The sequence below is a fragment of the Vitis riparia genome, chromosome 3 (genome assembly GCF_004353265.1).
Source record: "Vitis riparia cultivar Riparia Gloire de Montpellier isolate 1030 chromosome 3, EGFV_Vit.rip_1.0, whole genome shotgun sequence".
Lineage (NCBI taxonomy): Eukaryota > Viridiplantae > Streptophyta > Magnoliopsida > Vitales > Vitaceae > Vitis > Vitis riparia.
In genome coordinates this window covers 2,448,149-2,464,858 of record NC_048433.1, presented here as the reverse complement: position 1 = coordinate 2,464,858, position 16,710 = coordinate 2,448,149, and the positions used below count along the sequence as shown (strand labels likewise).

At 36.4% G+C, this 16,710-nt stretch overlaps 3 protein-coding genes across 6 annotated transcripts; 1 reads left to right on the top strand and 2 right to left on the bottom strand.

The window, feature by feature from the left end:
- On the bottom strand, nt 1-3,411 carry LOC117910247. Of its 2 annotated transcripts, none has more exons than XM_034824337.1 (6): nt 3,241-3,411; nt 3,080-3,160; nt 1,704-1,832; nt 1,527-1,589; nt 1,288-1,412; nt 1-358 (listed from the first exon to the last, which is right to left on the bottom strand). In XM_034824337.1, exons 1-6 carry the CDS (start codon nt 3,331-3,333, stop codon nt 295-297), a joined length of 555 nt encoding a protein of 184 aa, XP_034680228.1. In that variant the 5' UTR covers nt 3,334-3,411; the 3' UTR covers nt 1-294. The 2 variants fall into 2 exon arrangements, with proteins under 2 accessions (XP_034680228.1, XP_034680222.1); XM_034824331.1 differs by having other exon boundaries at nt 1-407; nt 3,241-3,407.
- A 1,463-nt stretch (nt 3,412-4,874) lies between these two features.
- On the top strand, nt 4,875-7,565 carry LOC117909626 (F-box protein SKIP23-like). The gene is made up of 2 exons (XM_034823711.1): nt 4,875-6,194; nt 7,275-7,565. The coding sequence occupies exons 1-2, from the start codon at nt 5,040-5,042 to the stop codon at nt 7,323-7,325; spliced, it is 1,206 nt and encodes a 401-aa protein (XP_034679602.1). The 5' UTR covers nt 4,875-5,039; the 3' UTR covers nt 7,326-7,565.
- A 303-nt stretch (nt 7,566-7,868) lies between these two features.
- Nucleotides 7,869-12,750, bottom strand: LOC117909612 (rop guanine nucleotide exchange factor 1). Of its 3 annotated transcripts, none has more exons than XM_034823699.1 (6): nt 12,655-12,750; nt 12,085-12,379; nt 11,681-11,797; nt 10,871-11,409; nt 9,136-9,489; nt 7,869-8,645 (listed from the first exon to the last, which is right to left on the bottom strand). In XM_034823699.1, the coding sequence occupies exons 2-6, from the start codon at nt 12,371-12,373 to the stop codon at nt 8,181-8,183; spliced, it is 1,764 nt and encodes a 587-aa protein (XP_034679590.1). In that variant the 5' UTR covers nt 12,374-12,379; nt 12,655-12,750; the 3' UTR covers nt 7,869-8,180. The 3 variants fall into 3 exon arrangements, with proteins under 3 accessions (XP_034679590.1, XP_034679582.1, XP_034679575.1); XM_034823691.1 differs by lacking the exon at nt 12,655-12,750 and adding an exon at nt 12,504-12,648; XM_034823684.1 differs by lacking the exon at nt 12,655-12,750 and having other exon boundaries at nt 12,085-12,648.
- Nucleotides 12,751-16,710: the final 3,960 nt, after the last annotated feature.

Sequence of the window (16,710 nt, the reverse complement as noted above, 5' to 3'; positions counted from 1 at the left end):
GAGGGAAAAGGAAAATGAATATAATCTAGTAAAGGAACTTGATAAGACTAAATTCCTTACTAAGGATATCAACATCCAACTCCAACCTGCTGGCAAATTTTTCCAGGCGGCTTGGCTGTTCCAATAATATGATGAAGGAAATGTAGTAAATTTCAATAAAATTATAGCCAAAATCAACAGGCCTTGTCTGCTAGAAAGAAGCCATAGTTCTGATTCAGATGACTGCCCGTAGTTCTCCGGTGAGCAACGCAAACTTCCGGTGCTGTGACAAAATTGAAGGGACTCTTACAGCTTCTATTCTTGATGCCAAGTCATTAGAACCGGGTTCTCTGTCTTCCTTAACTGCATTGAGTATTGTCTGCAAGATTTGCAAGGGATCACCATGGCTTACAACTAGAATCGCGCATCTGCAGAATGCGCCAAAAACAGGTAAATCATATTGTATAGCTCAGAACAAGAATGCATACATGTAAATAGGTTTAAATAGTTTCAATGGAAAATTAAGACCCTGAAGAGGAGGTCATTTGGATAATTAGTGCATAAGTACGGTTGAAATCAGAGTAAGACAAATGAGATGTAGAGGGTGAGAAGCTTTTCGATGTTCCATGGAAATTGACATGCTGCATTGTGGTTCCTGTGTGGTTTTGCGTAGATTTTAAAATAAGGGCTGAGTTATTTTTCCCCATTTCTTGCTATTCTTCAATCTAAGTATTTGCTTTTGTTTGTGTAGCCTGGTCTTTCTGCGTGATGTTGGGTTTCAATAATACCACTTTTAAGCTCAGGGATGAGTCATTCAAATGATGGCTCTTAGAAAAGGGCCATGAACTGTGATGTTGACTGCCAGAAAAAGTTTGGCCTGCTCATATTAGAGACCAATCAATTTTTTCAGATGAGATAGTCAAAACCCAATCCAAGAACTAGTATCAGAACCAAGGATCATGAATTCAAGTCATCAGATTTGTCATATCGGGGGAGGGATTATCTTACGTCTCCACAGGCCGAACTTGTTACTTAAGATGCTACGCAAAACAAAAGCTAATACAATATTCTCTGATCTTTGCATATGTTTTGGCTATATTAATCTTCATATGTTATTTCTTTGGCACCTGCTTTTTCATAGGCACATGGTCTAATTTATCCATGCAGGGTTTATGCAATCATTTGAAACAGGAATAACAAAACCAGAATAAAAATTAGTTCTTATAGGAGAAATGCTTCATCCATAAATTTCAGTTGAGGATTATGCCCCTAGAATAAGACAATGTAATAAAAGATGGATATTATTACCCTTGAAATTCTGATTCCATGGTTGCCATAGCATGTGCAAGTCTACAAGCAACATCAGCAGCACTTTCTCCACCTTCAGGCCGTGTGAATGGATCTTTCTCATCAAGAGCCCATATCTCAGGATACTGCACATGAAAAAAAAGGCTCATTTCTAACTCAAAACACTAGAAGTTGCTGCTTCTGCAAATTTTATCTAGGTTAAAATCTAAAAATGTAATTCCACTAATACTGGTACTTACTTTATCATGGGACATAAGTTCAAATGAAGGACCAAAAAAACGTTCTCGAAGATCTTCTAACACCTGTCCATCAAGAGTTACTTCATTGTTGGTGAAGAGAAATACAAAGAAAGAAAAAAGGGCTCACCAAATTTTTTAGCCAGAAAATGAATCTTTTCAAGGAATGGAATAGCTCACCTTACATTGAGGACCCTCAAATGGAAGATCCAAAACCGACGCAACAACTTTTGCAGTGTGAGTTGTCCTTGAAAAGGGAGAGTAGCAAATGCGAACATTTTCAAGTGGTATATTACTTTCCTTCAGCTCCTGCAGATACAATAAAGTGATCCCAAAAGCAAAGAAAATTTTTGCTGTTACCATTTTAAAGAAAAACAAAACCTAGGATATGAATAAGCACCATGGAAGAACTTTAAAAACATGAATAAAGTTGGCCAGAAACTTCGGGCTGTCCTCTGTAGCCAGGATAGGGCAGCCAGCAAATGGGCTTTGGGGATCTAGTCGGTAAGTCCAACCACATGATATGGGTCAATCAGCAGTGCCACATAATAAGAAGCAAGATTCATGTCTCGTGCATATGATTTCATCCTCAAGTTTATCATTTTGAATAAAAGAATCAAGGAAAATAAATGCAGGTATATCTAGCAAGCATCAAACTTCGGTAGTTACTAGTTACTACTTGCTAGATCCCTAGACAAAGAAATTGATATGATTTAGAAAACTAACAATTATTATGTTTCAGGAATGACATAATTTTTCTTTTCCAAAAGAAAGCAAAATGTCTCTCACCAGATGTATAAAATCATCCAATCAATTTGGCCTAAACATTCTCTTGGGTAATGTCCTTTCTAGTGATCGGTCTTGCATCATCATGCATACAGACCAAGTTTTGGATTGTTGATAAAGAAAACTATGACTTGCTACCTAGGCCAAATTTCATGTCACTGTTGTTTCCCCAAAATGGGCAGTGAACAACATCATGTCTCAAACATGAGAGGCAATTAGTGAACTATACATTACAATGCCTTGTTACAACTATCTCAAGTTAATAGTATGAATCTATGCTGCCCTGTCACCTCCATCTTGAAAACAGAAAGCTAGAATCAAGCCATGTAAAATTTAATGAATGACACAGGTTCCAGGCCCAACATGAATCTATTGTCACATATGCTAATTCCCCAATGCAAACACCTTCAATTTTCAGTAATCAAATTCTTCCCATCCACCCCATGATTTGTATTTATCAATAAAATTTTGGCCTTACCTTATCTTCTCAATCAACTTATGCCTACAACCAATCCGACTCAGCAGTTAGGTCTTGGTTATAATATGCCCTAAAAGTCTGTTTGGCACACCGGAATTTGAGGGAAAAGGAAAAGGGTCCTAAAGCCTTCCAACAAAAGACAATCATTTCCCTTGTTTGGCACCGTAGAACCAACAAAAAGGACCAAATTGCAAGCGATTTAGAACGATAGCTTCCCCATTTTTTTCAATTCCAACCAAAAATGATCAACAAAAACCAAAACCCAGTTCAGAAAAAAGATGAAAATTCACACCTTTTGGAACAAAATTCCGGCAGAGTGTGCCTGATTAACGCCTTCAGAAGCTAACTCATACTGTGAAAGCTTGCCGTTTTCCTGGAAGAACGGATTTTGTAATCAGATTCATGTGGGGTTGTGAAACCACATCAAAAAACCAAGAGATGAAAGAGATGAACCATGGAGGAGACAATGAGGCCACTCTCGTTTGGAATGCTTCTGCCATGTCTCAGCACCCAGTACCTGTTGCGGAAAAACGACGTCGTTTCCATTTCTGCGCACCAGGCGAATCAGTAGGAGCACCTGTTCCCTGGTTCCGTGGGAGTGTTGTTTTGTATGGATTTGGTAAAACGCAGCGTTTTGAGTGTCATCACAACGCTACCTTGTCGAGAGTTTATAAAATAAAAACAAAATTTTAATTACAAATAAATTAAAAATAAATTATTTTTAATAGAATATGAATATTAATAATATAATAAATCATAAGTAATATTTTTTTATAAATATTACAAAAATATAGATATTAACATTAATTGATTTATTTTGTTAAAAATAACTAATAAAATTCAAAATTTAATCATTTTCATACTATTTATATAATTTTATAAATATTATAAAAATATGAATATCAACATCTTATAAAAGCATAATTAATTTATTTTATTAAAAATAAAGAAGAATAATTCAAAATTAATAATTTCTAATACTATTTTATTTTAAATTAATATAAAAATAAATAAAATTTAATTTTTTAAAACATAAATGAGCTAAATTTTTCATTATATGAATACAGTTATTACTCAATTACGAAAATGACATTTTAAATTATTTTATTTAATCTATAATTAATTAATTAATTATTTTTATTTCAAATTATTCTTAAAAATCACAAAATTTATTGAAGAATTTAAAACATTAATTATATTTACTATTTCTTATAGCCATTATATATATTTTTTGAATTTTAAATTATTAAACCTATTAATAAATTCAATACAAAGTCTCACTTGATTTGAAATTTATTTTCTCTAACGAAAAAAACGAAAAAACAGTTCTTTATTTTACTTTGTTTTTAAAGAACAATAACTAAATAGTGATGTAAAATTTTAAAAACAATTCTTTATTTTACTTTGTTTTTAAAGAACAATAACTAAATAGTGATGTAAATTTTTAAAAACAATTTTGTTTTTAAATCATATGCCCAATATAGGTTTTTATCATTTAGTAAAAAGAAAAAACACTCAAGGATTTCTTTTTAAATGAAGATAAAAAATTATTTCAAATTATGTATAATGTGAGGTTTTTAAATAAAAAAAAAATTATTTTATGTCATCTGTATAAATATTATTGACAATTTTTTTTTTCATTCCTATTTTTATTTGATATTGAAATGAAAACAAACGAGCATTCTAATATTTCATTTCTATATGCATTCAGATACAATAATTGAAATTACCAAATTCATTCATATTCAACAGACAATAAAAATAAAAACAAATTATAAAATCCTTGGATAATGGAAGCTCGATGCAATTAAAGCTTAAGAAGAATAAATGTAAACCCAATTGAAAATATAAACTTGTGACAATAATTTTTTGGAAAAAAAGAATAATAAATATGATTTAATTACAAAAATAATGGAGCAAATTATTTCATTAGAAATGTTGCCTTGAAACAACAAGGTTTAAAGATTCTCCGTTTAGGGCACAGATATGAGATGAGAGTCTGCTTTCAGGTTTTCGCTATCCACCTCCAAACGACGTCGTTCGAGTTCCCCCGTGTCTCTCGTCTCACACCTCCAGGCCTTCAAAAGCCACCAGTTGTCATCTACAGCGACCACCACTGTCTTCTCCATCCATCGCTGACATATAATCTTCCTCTATCAATGCCCTAGAACCCCACAAATTGTTCCCCAATCCATGCTCCGAAACTCCACTCCAATCTCCAATCTCCAATCTCTGCTGATTTCTACTCAACCATGGCTGAATGGGCCAATCTCCCCAGAGACCTTCTCCACCTGATCGCCAAACGCCTCGATTCCCACTTCGATCTCCTCCGATTTCGATCCGTTTGCTCCTCATGGCGCTCTTCTACACCCTCCAAGCCTCGCTCCATCTTCAGCCACTTGCCCATCTTACCCACAACCGGATTCTCCGAAATCACCTGGGCTTTCTATCTATCCAAGCGCTCAATTCTCCAGCTCGGATTACCAGACTCTCGTGCCCAAACAACCCCCAATTCCTGGCTCATCAAGATCGAAGAAGACCCATCTGGTGTGATCCGCTTGATAAACCCCCTCACCACTTTCAAATTCAGGCACCTCCCGCCCGATTTCCCAAAAACGTTTGATTTTTCGGGGTTACGTGTCTTCGAATTAGGCCAGGAATATGTTCTTGAGTATATGGATTATCGCCCACCTGGAAATGCTTATCTGGGGAGTTTGTATATGGAGAAGGTTGCGTTCTGTTCTGGTAATGGTGATGATTTTTGGTTGCTGACAATTCATTTGTCTGGGAAATTAGCTATGTTTAGGAGTGGAGACAAGAAGTGGATGATAATTGATGATATGCAGTCGCCTTATGATGATGTTATCTTCTTTGATGGGAAGTTCTACGCTGTTGATAACACTGGGCGGACTGTGGTTGTGGATGTGGCTGATGGGTCATCGCCGGTAGTGAATTTGGCGGCGAGTTCGGTGTTTGGCGGTGACAAGAAGTGTTTGGTTGAATCCGAGGGTGAATTGTTGCTTGTTGATACCTATTTTACCATGTACCATGATGATGATGAACATGTTCGTTGGATGATTGAGAGAATGATTCACTTCAAGGTTTTTAGGTTACATCAAAGAGAGCAAAAGTGGGTTGAGATTGAAAGTTTGGGTGATAGGTTGTTGTTTTTGGGTGATGATAGCTCCTTTTCTGCTAGGGCTTCTGATTTTTATGGGTGTAAAGGGAACTCCATATGTTTTACAAACATTTCCTTTTTCTCTGATGCAGAGGAGGATGATGCTTCTAGGAGTGGCACCATTGGGGTGTTTGATTTAGACAGTGGTAGTATTGGACCTTTGTCCAGTTATGCGAATTATTCCAAGACGATCTGGCCACCACCCGCTTGGGTTTCTTCAACCTCTGAGGTAAGTAATGTCTTTGTGTGTGTTGTTTCCATTTCATCATTCTACATGGATTTAGCTTGTTCTGTATTTGATATATCAGTTGTCATACACTGCTATATATATAGTTCTTATCAAACTATTAGAGCTTGTTTGATTGTCCCATGGAAACCGAATTGTCCCATTAGATTTTACATAAACTTTTATGTGCAAGCTTATCCTCAAAATGAAACAGTACAAGACCTCAAATCATTCAACACTGCAAATGGTAAAAGACTAAAAATTTTGAAAGGGTGCCTCAAAACTTAAAAGCCTTAAGTACTAGTTGCTACCAGTCATGTTGGCAAGAAACAGGAACTGCAGACCAACAAGGGTATTAGACCATTGGATTATTGACATGGTTTTGGGTGAATTAAAGGGTTTTTTTATGAGTTCTCCTTCTGAACAAGGCAGCAGCTCTAATACCTACCTAGTTGTAATCCTATTGTGATGAACCGATGACTAACCAGATAGTTCTAATCCTATTGTGTTTAGGTCTTTCTTCTTCATTACATGATGCTATTTGTCTTGTTAATTATAATGGTTAGTTGGGAATTGTATTCACTAGATCCGATTGCTGGTTGTGCTGATAGGCCTGATATATCCTGCTCCTTAAAAGTTGGCAACCAATCTGAAGTTGGAGAACTGCAGTTGAACTTTGTGTAGTTAATTTAATTTTGCATTGATCAGTTTGCCAGTTTTATCAGTATTTTTCTTAAGCAGACAGTGTAAAAAGTAAAGTAGAAGTGGTTTCGATCTATTAGAAACCGAATGATAGAAGTTAGGATTATTTTCCTTCTTCCAACAAGAACATTAAAATTTCTTAACATCATAAATGGGTTCCAGTGATGAGAGGATCCAGCATCAAATTTACTCTCAAGTTACCCATATCACCAATTTCTGACTGTTTGTCCTCCAAAGCATAACCCATATCAAATTAGTAGCAAAAAAGTAGTTCAGGATCAACTGTTGAATTTTGTGTTAATTTCATTGCACATTGGCATATTTATTTTATAGCCAGTTCTTTTATGATTGACAGTCTTCTTGTCATAATCAATGTTTCAGGACATGCGACATGCTGAATCCCTGAATGCAACAGACCTGAAATCAATTTGAAGATGCATCCCTGTGAACTATTTTTCCCTGTTTTCCTGACTAACAATCCAATATGCCCTCAAGAACTGTTATGTACTAGGATATGGAATTTTAGTTTCTTTGTAACTTGTAACTGTTGAACATTTGTTGTACTCGGGAGACAATTTGTATGTACCTTCTTGGGTTTATTGATCTGGTGACAGAATGAAGCCCTAACTCTAAAGAAATCTAGTTTGTAATACAGAAGCTTACTTGATGGAACCGGTGTTTGGCTAGGATGAAAATCCTGATAGCAGCAGAGGGTCACGATCCCGGTCATGGTGCTCTTGTTTTATTAGTAGATGAGCTGGTTTAATCATGCATATTGTTTTATTAGTTGATGAGTTTGGTGAAGATTTTCAATTGATGCTCTTGACTGTTGCTAGTAGTAGTGAATGAGACCAATGAGTGAAGATTTCAGATTCCTCCTATAGAGCTAGAGGATGGGTGAGCTGAGGAATCAACAAAACCCAGCAAAACTCAAAGGTTATCTGTAAGGTAGTGTGCATCTTCTTCCCAAATCCATGGAACTGGAGAAGTGAAACTTTTTTGAATAATTTGAATAGTCGTGGTAGATAGCATTGATACATTACATCCAGCTAGGGCACTAGATTGGCCAATTTTGAAAGGAGACACTAGGGAATGATTTTTTATGAACAACAGAGTATTAAGGAAAGCATAACTCTCTTCATCTAGCATCTGATACAGAGACTATCAAAACTCTAAAGCCTGATTTCTATTGCTAAAGAATATACAAAATCAGAACCACCAACCTCTACCCATGGCCACAGGCCTCTCCGAGCTTTTTCTTTGGTAGTTTCATGGATTAGCTTGTACTCAATCACGTTCTGGAGCGTCTCCAGAAACTTTTCTGGCACTAAGGTTCCCAGTATATGACCACATCTTCTCGAAATCAGCTGGGATTGGTTTTTCCAGCTTCATCTCTGGTGCTGGGATTGGTTTTTCCAGCTTCAGCTCTGGTGCCCCCTTGGAGCTCATCTTATTTCTTGAGGGGGGTGTCCTGCCTGGGCTTCCAGTCAGAGGTGTGGAAGAGCAGAAGGTTGGAGTAGCAAATGGAGAGGCAAAAGGGGAATGTTGGATTGAGAAAGGGCTAGGGGACATCCGTTTCTGGATAGGAAGACCACCCAAACCTCCCCTGCTGAAAAGGGCCATTGATTCTGCTGCTGCACATCGCTTTACTGCATCATCTACATAAAGAACATCATCTATCCTTGCCATTATGTTGAAAGCTAAGCTCTCCATTACCCTTGAATAACTTTCTAGAATTGACTGCCCTACATCCTGCAACAATGCAGATAAGTAAATGAGCTGGTTATCATCTTTCATCTATGTCGAAACAACTTATTCTCAAGAGGCTTAATTCCTCTCCAATGGAACTAATAATAATGGGCACCAAACCCTCTGCCGTATGTCACAGGGCATGGAAGAGGTGGGAACTGTCTTTCACTTCATACTTAAAGGAGACTGAATCAAAATTAAAACACCAAAAAAGGGTATTCCTTCTCTTTCTCCTTTAAGGGAGCATTAGATAGGACTTTGTTGATAGCTATAATAGATTTATAGATTAGATCATATTTCAATTCCTGTAAAAATCCAAGGAGTACATATATTTTCCTCACCACTGTTTGCAAAGTGAAGACATTTATGGTTGTTAAAAGAAAGGCTATACTATGAGCATCTAAGAAAAATGAAAAGAAATTTAAAATCATTTCAGACCAGACAACCAACAATCTGATTCATTAGATACAGAGTAGAAGATGGGGAAAAATACCTTATTGTACTGAATCTTGTTCATGTCTAAAGCAGTCTGGGGAAGGCCAGGGAAACGAAGCCTCAGACTGTGTAGAAGGGTCTCAGCTCGTATGGCCAGAAATTGATTCTTTTCTGTGTCAGCAACAAGGCCCTTGACCTTGCCTCCCCATGTTGAACGCTTAGCTTTCAAGTGTTTTGGTTGTTTTTTCCAGTCTTTCTGTTTCCAAACATGCACTGCCGCCTCAATCCTGTTGGCTATTTCCAAAGTATGATGTTCTGATGATAGGTCCAGGCAATCAAGGAGACATTCTGGGGAGAACTGTTCAGCAGTGATGTAGCGATAGATGATATCACCCAGACATGCTTTCCCATTCTGTAATGGCAATTGAGCAATGAATAGCTACCAAATAAAACTGAAATTGAAAAACAAGATGCATTCTGTATACTCTTCATGATTATAATGTTGTTCAAAACATTAAACAATATTTGAGAATACTTTTTATTTATTCCAAATCTACTTAGTGCCACGGTAAAAGAAATGTCATTATTCTAATGCTCCCTATGGGAAATCTAATTCAAATAAATACCCTCCACAGGAAATTAATAAAAATTGAAACAAACAATTAAACATGAAAATAGAAAACAATAAATGTTTGATTAGATAAATGAAAAAAAAAATGAGATGGGAAAGAAATAATCTTTTAAAGCTAGATACAAGCAAAGGCATGTCTAGCCAAGGCCCACCATCCATAATATAGAACTTAATACACGGGTCATGTCTCACGTTCATCATCTATTATTTTCAAGCAGCTGGCCACAAGTCAAAGGAGGGTTGCAGTAGGTAAACAGCAAGCATAAAACATATAGTTTAGTAGGCATCAAGAAAATAAGTCGAGAACATTTGTTAGAGCTGAATAAGAAAAAAATGACTTGTATACCTGACACCAAGTAGTTGGTATTTAAGGCTTCATTCAATTGAGTTGAGATCTAAAACTAGCCACAAACTTATCCATCTATCACTACTTATTAGCTATCGGTGTACCCTTAATTAGTCCTTTAGTGTACATCTACTTTATAGTAAAAGCATTTATGAAAGAGCTCTTTTTCCTTACAGAAGTACAATCTATATAAATAAAAGGGCAGACAAGTTTACCATTCCAATTCCAGCACATGACAAAGCAACATAAATTGCCTAGCATCACAAATTTCTTTTTCTTTCTTCCTTTCTTTTTTTATTTTTGTGAGAGGCAGAACTGTATCTATAAATCTGTAATTACCCATATACATTGGACATGGATTGGCACCAAATCATCACGGTTGATGCCATAAAAAATCAGAATGCTTAGTTTTTTCATCAACAGCTAGAGTTTCTGAGAACATGCCACAACAGAATGCATCCTAAGGAGAGAGAACAGTGGAGAAACAACAATAGGGGAAAGCTACATCAAATTAGATCTCCAAAGAAGTATGTTGGATTAACCTATCATGAAAATTATGAATTGAAAAACATGCTTCAAACAGAAAAACAATGTCTCAAAAATTAGATGCTCCATTCAGAAGAAATATATGTGCATCTAACCAAATCAGTCTATACCCTATATACCACACTTAAGATTCCCCACTATGAGTGCCAACCACATACTGATATGCCTTGTTAAGTTAGTGAGATGATCGGGTTCATATCAAAACCCAACAAAACCAATGATCGGATGTTTAATACAAAATTTAAAAGATCCAACAGAACAAACTCATACCTTAGGCAAGGTCTCCAAGTAGGCAGTGGGTATCTCCATTTCAGCAAGCACACTGCTATTAATCGCCATGGCTGCCTTCAGTATCTGGTTCGTACAGTCCCTGCATTGCTGCAGCCTCTTCCTTGCATCCTCAGACAACCCATTTGGGGGAACTTTTGGGCAGGGTAGCCACCATTTCTCTTCCTGCCTAATTGAGGGCCTCCCGCTAGAAGCAGACAATGGGTATGCGTCATGATTGTCAGCCTCAGCCACAATTATTCCCCGATCAACATACCAGAACTCCGTTTCACAAAACCCATCAAGCATGCTAAGCAACATGGCATCAAGCTTCTTAAGGGCAGGAAGATTCATGTATAAATCCGATCGAGGCCGTGTAGCCATGACTTCATATGTCCCCCCACCTGGGAATTGTTGTATAGAAGGTACAAGCTCAACTATTGAATCACTCACACATAACAGCCATTCCATCTCCCTGCACCACATTGCCTTCTTCTGTGGTGCCAATGGCTCCAACCTCCATAGTTCTCCAAACACAGTAGCTAAAATTTCAACCCAGATTAAGTTAAGAGAGAAACTCACATAGTAGACAAGAAAAGGAAGGAAAAGAAAATTGGAAATAGAACAAAAAAACTCCATTAAACTAAGCCTAATGCACTATTTGGCAAATGCTGAGCACTTCAGCTGAGCTTTTGTTAAGAAACCAAAAAAATACAGGAAATAAAACACTGAAAACATCTAGTTCTTTCCTTTTCCTCCATTTTCTCAGGAACCATACACAGGATAAGTAACAGAAAGAGACTGCAAACTAACCAGAGAGATTTGTGATGGCGTTTGAGATGGCAAGGGCAGTACAAACCCCTTTCCCTCCTCCAGACATATCTTCCCCAAGTAGAAGCTTAGCAAATCTCTCCTTCATCATCTCAGCTTCTACAAAAATTATGAGCACAAATGTATATGAAAACGTACCAATCCTCAAATGAAACCCACCAAGATCTCTACCATACTACGCCTCCATTGTGGTTCCCAAAAAAAAAAAAAAAGAAAGAAAAGCAAACTAAATTCTAAGCTCAAGTAATTGCAAACGACCTAGTTGACTTGACTTCTTCTTTCGGAACCAAATTTTCCGTATCCTTCGTTTTCTCAACGGCCAAAGACACATAAAATGCACCAGTTTCAGTAGAAAACTCCACAAAATTAAAAAAACAAAAAACTACCTGACAAATCCGTCTCACGCTTCTCCGGCTTCTCCCCCCAAACCACCACATCTCTCCCCCCAATCACCGGCAGCATCAGCGGCGGCCCCACAGGAAAACTTGAATTCCCTACCACCGGCCGGCAAGCCAGCGGCGAAGACGTCATGGAGCTCGAAGCACCCTCACCATCGTACCGCCGACACGAGAAACTACTACAACTCTCCGACTCGCTGACATCCGCACTCAGACTGTAGCTCCCGCACCGATCGCTCTGATCATCCACTCCCTCCTCCGATGAAACACTCCCCATTCAGATCTGAGAAAAAAAAAAACCTCAACCCCTTGATAATCCAAGCCAGATATTTCACATTTGGCGCAGAGAATTCAAAAGAGCGGCCTAAAGGACGCAAAAACCACAATCATGGAGATGGGGATTTTACTTTTTGAGCAGAGAATTCAAGAGAGTGGGTTATAGTTTTTGCAATGACATCAGGGAGAACTCATGAGACTGGTTCAAGAGAAGCAACGGTAGAAAAAGCAAAAGTAGATGAAGTTAAAAAAAAGGAGGTGGTGGGCTTCCTCCCAACGTACTCTTTCAGTCCCTCCAGACGCAGGAAGAAGTGGCGATGGCGGAAAAAGGAAAAGGTAAAGTGACGCCGTTTGCAGAGGGGTTGGCTTTCCGTCACTGCACAGACTCAATGGCTTCGCGTCCGACACGCTGCTTTTTCGCGGGCCCCACCACGATGTGGCTGTGGCTCGCGGTTGGATGACGTGGCTCCCCGTCGGCCTACGTGGACGCCAGCTCGGCGAGAAGGGCCAACCGTTGATTTGGGAGGGAATTGCGTGCGGAAGAGACGAAGCGGCGGTTATCTTTTGGGAGAGGGACGAGGAGTGGGCCTGTCCACGGTAAGAAGCGTGAGTCGTCACCATCGCATGTTAATATCTTTTTATCATGTGATGTAAAAATTAGAAAATTTAAAAATAATAAAAAAGGGAAAAATGACAACCACTCAAATATTTCTCCTTTCGCCTTGTGATTGGATCGAAAAAAAAATGATTTTGGTTATGAAGGGAAACGTGGCAGTATCCAATTCGTAGAACATATGGTCAGGAAATCAAATAATCGGACGGACACGCCTTAAAGAGATGCCGATCGGACGGATGTCAGGCTTAATAAACATGGGACCCACCTTCTGTAGTCGAGTGATAGGGTAGATAAGGTGACGTTGGAACAGTGCATTGCGCCACACCCGAATATTGCGTTCCCAGCACGTGACACGCCTAGGGGCAAAAACAGGAGGTCGGCTGGTCGGTGACGTGGAGCACGGTCGGTTGCAGGATAATACGGTAGACCGCGGAGTAGAACAGCGAAGGCAAGCCTCTTGGTTTTGTAATAATGATGATGATTACCACGAGGTTAATTAACGATATAATAACAATCCCAAGGGTATTTATGGGATGCTACTGGTCCTATCATATTATGATGATTCGCATGCGTCTCCGCCGTTGACGTTCCAACTTCAACGGATGATTAAAGGTTTCGTGATTAGCGAAAGTCTTAGAAAAATGCCATGGTTGTTCGGTAATATTTTTGAAAACCGGTGTCGAAAACAGTTCTAGAGAATAGTAATTAAAAAGCATACCTCAATTGTTGTATATTTTTTATGAAATTATTATACATTCATGTGTAAAGTAAAAAATTTTAAAGCAATTTTTATATTTTCAATTATTCTAACACCTTATAAAAAATAACTGAAAATATTTCAAATTTATTCTAAAAAATATGTCTTCATAATAAATTCTAAAAATATAATTTTTTTCTTAAATATGTTTTTTAAGTTTAAAAAATTATTTTTTGTTTTTAAAAACAAAAAAAAAAATTGTTTTCTAAAATCATTGGCCTTGCACCGACATCATTGATATTGTGGTTTTTTTTTTTTTTTTTTTTAACAAAGTCGATAATATGGAATTTTTGTATCAAATGTGTGATAGAAAAATGGTGGTGAGATAGAATGTTATGGTTGAGAAAAAACAAAAAGGAATGTTGTGAATAATAAATGGTCACATGAGGACATGATATTGGAATAAATGGTATATCCTAGTGACAAGAAATGGGTGGAGTAGGATTTACCAATATTTTTCTTCAATTATCTTTTTCTTCCTTTATTAAAAATTATAATTATATTTATTATTTGTTTTTGTTATTATTTTATCAAAATAAAGAAATATTTTACTATTTTTTGGTAACAAAATGAAGGTGAATGCAAACAATTTAGGTAGGCAAAACATCAATGTCATGATAGCTAAAATCAAGGTAGTTTCAAGTATGAATTTTAGTAAATTTGTTCATACTTTTCATGGTGGGTTGTCTTTTGGAAGTAGCCATTAAATTGCCAAGTACCTTACAAGCTAAGTGGTCCAAATTTGTTTTAAGATTTTCCTTGAGCCTTCCTCCTTGTTTCCAATCTACAATGTAGAAGATTTCTTGTCAATTTGGCAATATTTATTTTTTTTTAAAAAAAATAGTTCTTTTTGTATATATTTTTAATCCACATATCAATATTATATTTGTACTATATAAATATATTTTAAGGTTTATGATTTATAAAAATTTTGATAAAATTTTGTTATAAATATAATTAAAAATAATTAGAAATAATTTAGAGGTATTTTAAAAGTGAGAAATATTGAAAAAAATAGAAGATAATAAAAAAAAAAAGATCGATTTCTTGATGTCAAGACCCTGACATAGAAAGTATGTTAGAAAGTATAGTTTATATCCTTAAGCAATTCTTGATATACAAGATGTCTTTAAGTATGTTTGAAAGTATAATTTTGAATATCTTTAAAAAATGATATTTTTGTTATTTCATAAAGGTTATTTTTACCTTAGAAAAATTGTTAATTCAAACGGTGTACAAAGATATTCATGGTCAGGATGATGTCACTCTTGCATGAGGGGTCATCAGCGAGGGACAAAAGTATTCACTTTCTCTTTGTTTTCTACCTATTTCTTGGACCATACAAAGGCAATTCATTATAGATATAAAAATTTATGCAATTATTTTATGATTAAAGGCAATCACCACTAGTAGAAATCATTTATTAATCTACTATAATTATAGAATGCCCAATTCTCTTAGTTTTTGAATTTATTTCACTTTTTTATAACAATGAAAAAATTTCTTTTGCGGGTTTCCATCTTAATTAGTTAAAACAAAAATACTAATTTTTTTATTGGCCAATAGCTCAAATAAGTTGTAAGTGAACCGCTCTAAACCCACCTTTACTTATTTTTAATGCCTAGATTAGGCCTACTAGTGTAGGTTGGGGCAAGTCATTTATAAGAAGTGCACCATATGGTATGGAGAGAATGGCTTGCTAGGTATACTATGTATGGGCATTCAACCTAACTCAGCCAACCACTCCTCCACATCTTGATGGTGGTTTGTGTCAAATTACATTAGTTTTTATTACTTGTTGTTGGATTTATTCAATACTCTCAATAATGTCACCTATTAGCATAATGCAATGGTTGTCTCTTCATTAATTCCTCCGAGCCTCAAACTTGATAGCCCATTCTTTGCCTTATCACCATCATAAGATTCAACTTATTCTTGTACGTTTGCTTGCCACCTGGTGCTTGTTAGTAAGATTGACCCACATTTCAGACTATCATGTGTTAGATCTTTTTTATGTTAGTAGCTTCTTGCTTGGGTTTGCTCTAATGCCAATATGTTTTACATATGCCAAGCTTAGTGTAAAATCATGCTTCTTGTTGAGCACACGCATCGGGCATTGGGCCTACCCATGTTTAAGCAATCCCATGTGTGTTTGTATACCCCATTTCATTCCTCAATTTGTCTTCCTTTATAATGGGGGTTGAATTTAGAAATGGGCTAAGGATGCATAATGTCACGAACTATTCCAAATGACCCTCCTCTTGAGCTTATATAGGGGGTGGGAAGCTTTTGGAACCTCTTTGAGATATCGACTAGTGGAGGAGGGTAAAACATTTTAGAGAAGTCCTAGAAACACCTATGCATCTCTGCTTAAGGGATGGAAGATATGAAAAAGGATGAGAGTATTCTAGAGTGTTCCAAAGTCACTATGTATATACATGTACATAGATAGTACTAGGATAATTTAGAACATTCTTAATTTGTAAAGAACCCTCATAGGTTCTAGAGAGTTCCTAAGGTACATATAAATATGTGAGATTCTCATTTGGTGGCTAAGACACCACCCAAAAATCTAACCAACCAAGCAAGTTTCTAAATACTTGTAAAGCATTCATTGAGAACAATAAAAGCTTCCATGTTTTAAGTGTTGCTTACTACACATTTTAGAGCTTCTAAGTTGTGTGCATCTTAGCCTAATGAGCTAAGTATAAAAGAGTAAGACTAACTTAACAAGATAAAGTGTTTTGACTTGTTTAAGTGTCGCACGAGCTTAGAGAAAGACTAAGTTCGTGACAATAAACTATCTAGACATATGTTACATCGATAATATTAGTGTAAAGAGAGCATCGAGAATGTATTTGTATATTGTACAAAATATTATTAATTTTATAAAAATAATGTTATTTTAATTTTGAGAATTTACATTTTGGGGAGGAATAGCTTTTATCTTTTCATGATACTCGCA

Excerpts from the sequence above, each read along its gene's own strand:
- LOC117909612 (XM_034823699.1), bottom strand. The coding sequence starts at position 12,373 with ATGGGGAGTGTTTCATCGGAGGAGGGAGTGGATGATCAGAGCGATCGG. Across the intron at positions 9,490-10,870 it reads ACTTGGAGACCTTGCCTAAG|AATGGGAAAGCATGTCTGGG; the intron begins GTATGAGTTTGT and ends TTGCCATTACAG. Across the intron at positions 8,646-9,135 it reads ACAAGATTCAGTACAATAAG|GATGTAGGGCAGTCAATTCT; the intron begins GTATTTTTCCCC and ends GCATTGTTGCAG.
- LOC117909626 (XM_034823711.1), top strand. The coding sequence starts at position 5,040 with ATGGCTGAATGGGCCAATCTCCCCAGAGACCTTCTCCACCTGATCGCC. Across the intron at positions 6,195-7,274 it reads GGGTTTCTTCAACCTCTGAG|GACATGCGACATGCTGAATC; the intron begins GTAAGTAATGTC and ends TCAATGTTTCAG.
- LOC117910247 (XM_034824331.1), bottom strand. The coding sequence starts at position 3,333 with ATGGAAACGACGTCGTTTTTCCGCAACAGGTACTGGGTGCTGAGACAT. Across the intron at positions 1,590-1,703 it reads TTGAGGGTCCTCAATGTAAG|GTGTTAGAAGATCTTCGAGA; the intron begins GTGAGCTATTCC and ends CTTGATGGACAG. Across the intron at positions 1,413-1,526 it reads AACTTATGTCCCATGATAAA|TATCCTGAGATATGGGCTCT; the intron begins GTAAGTACCAGT and ends TTTCATGTGCAG.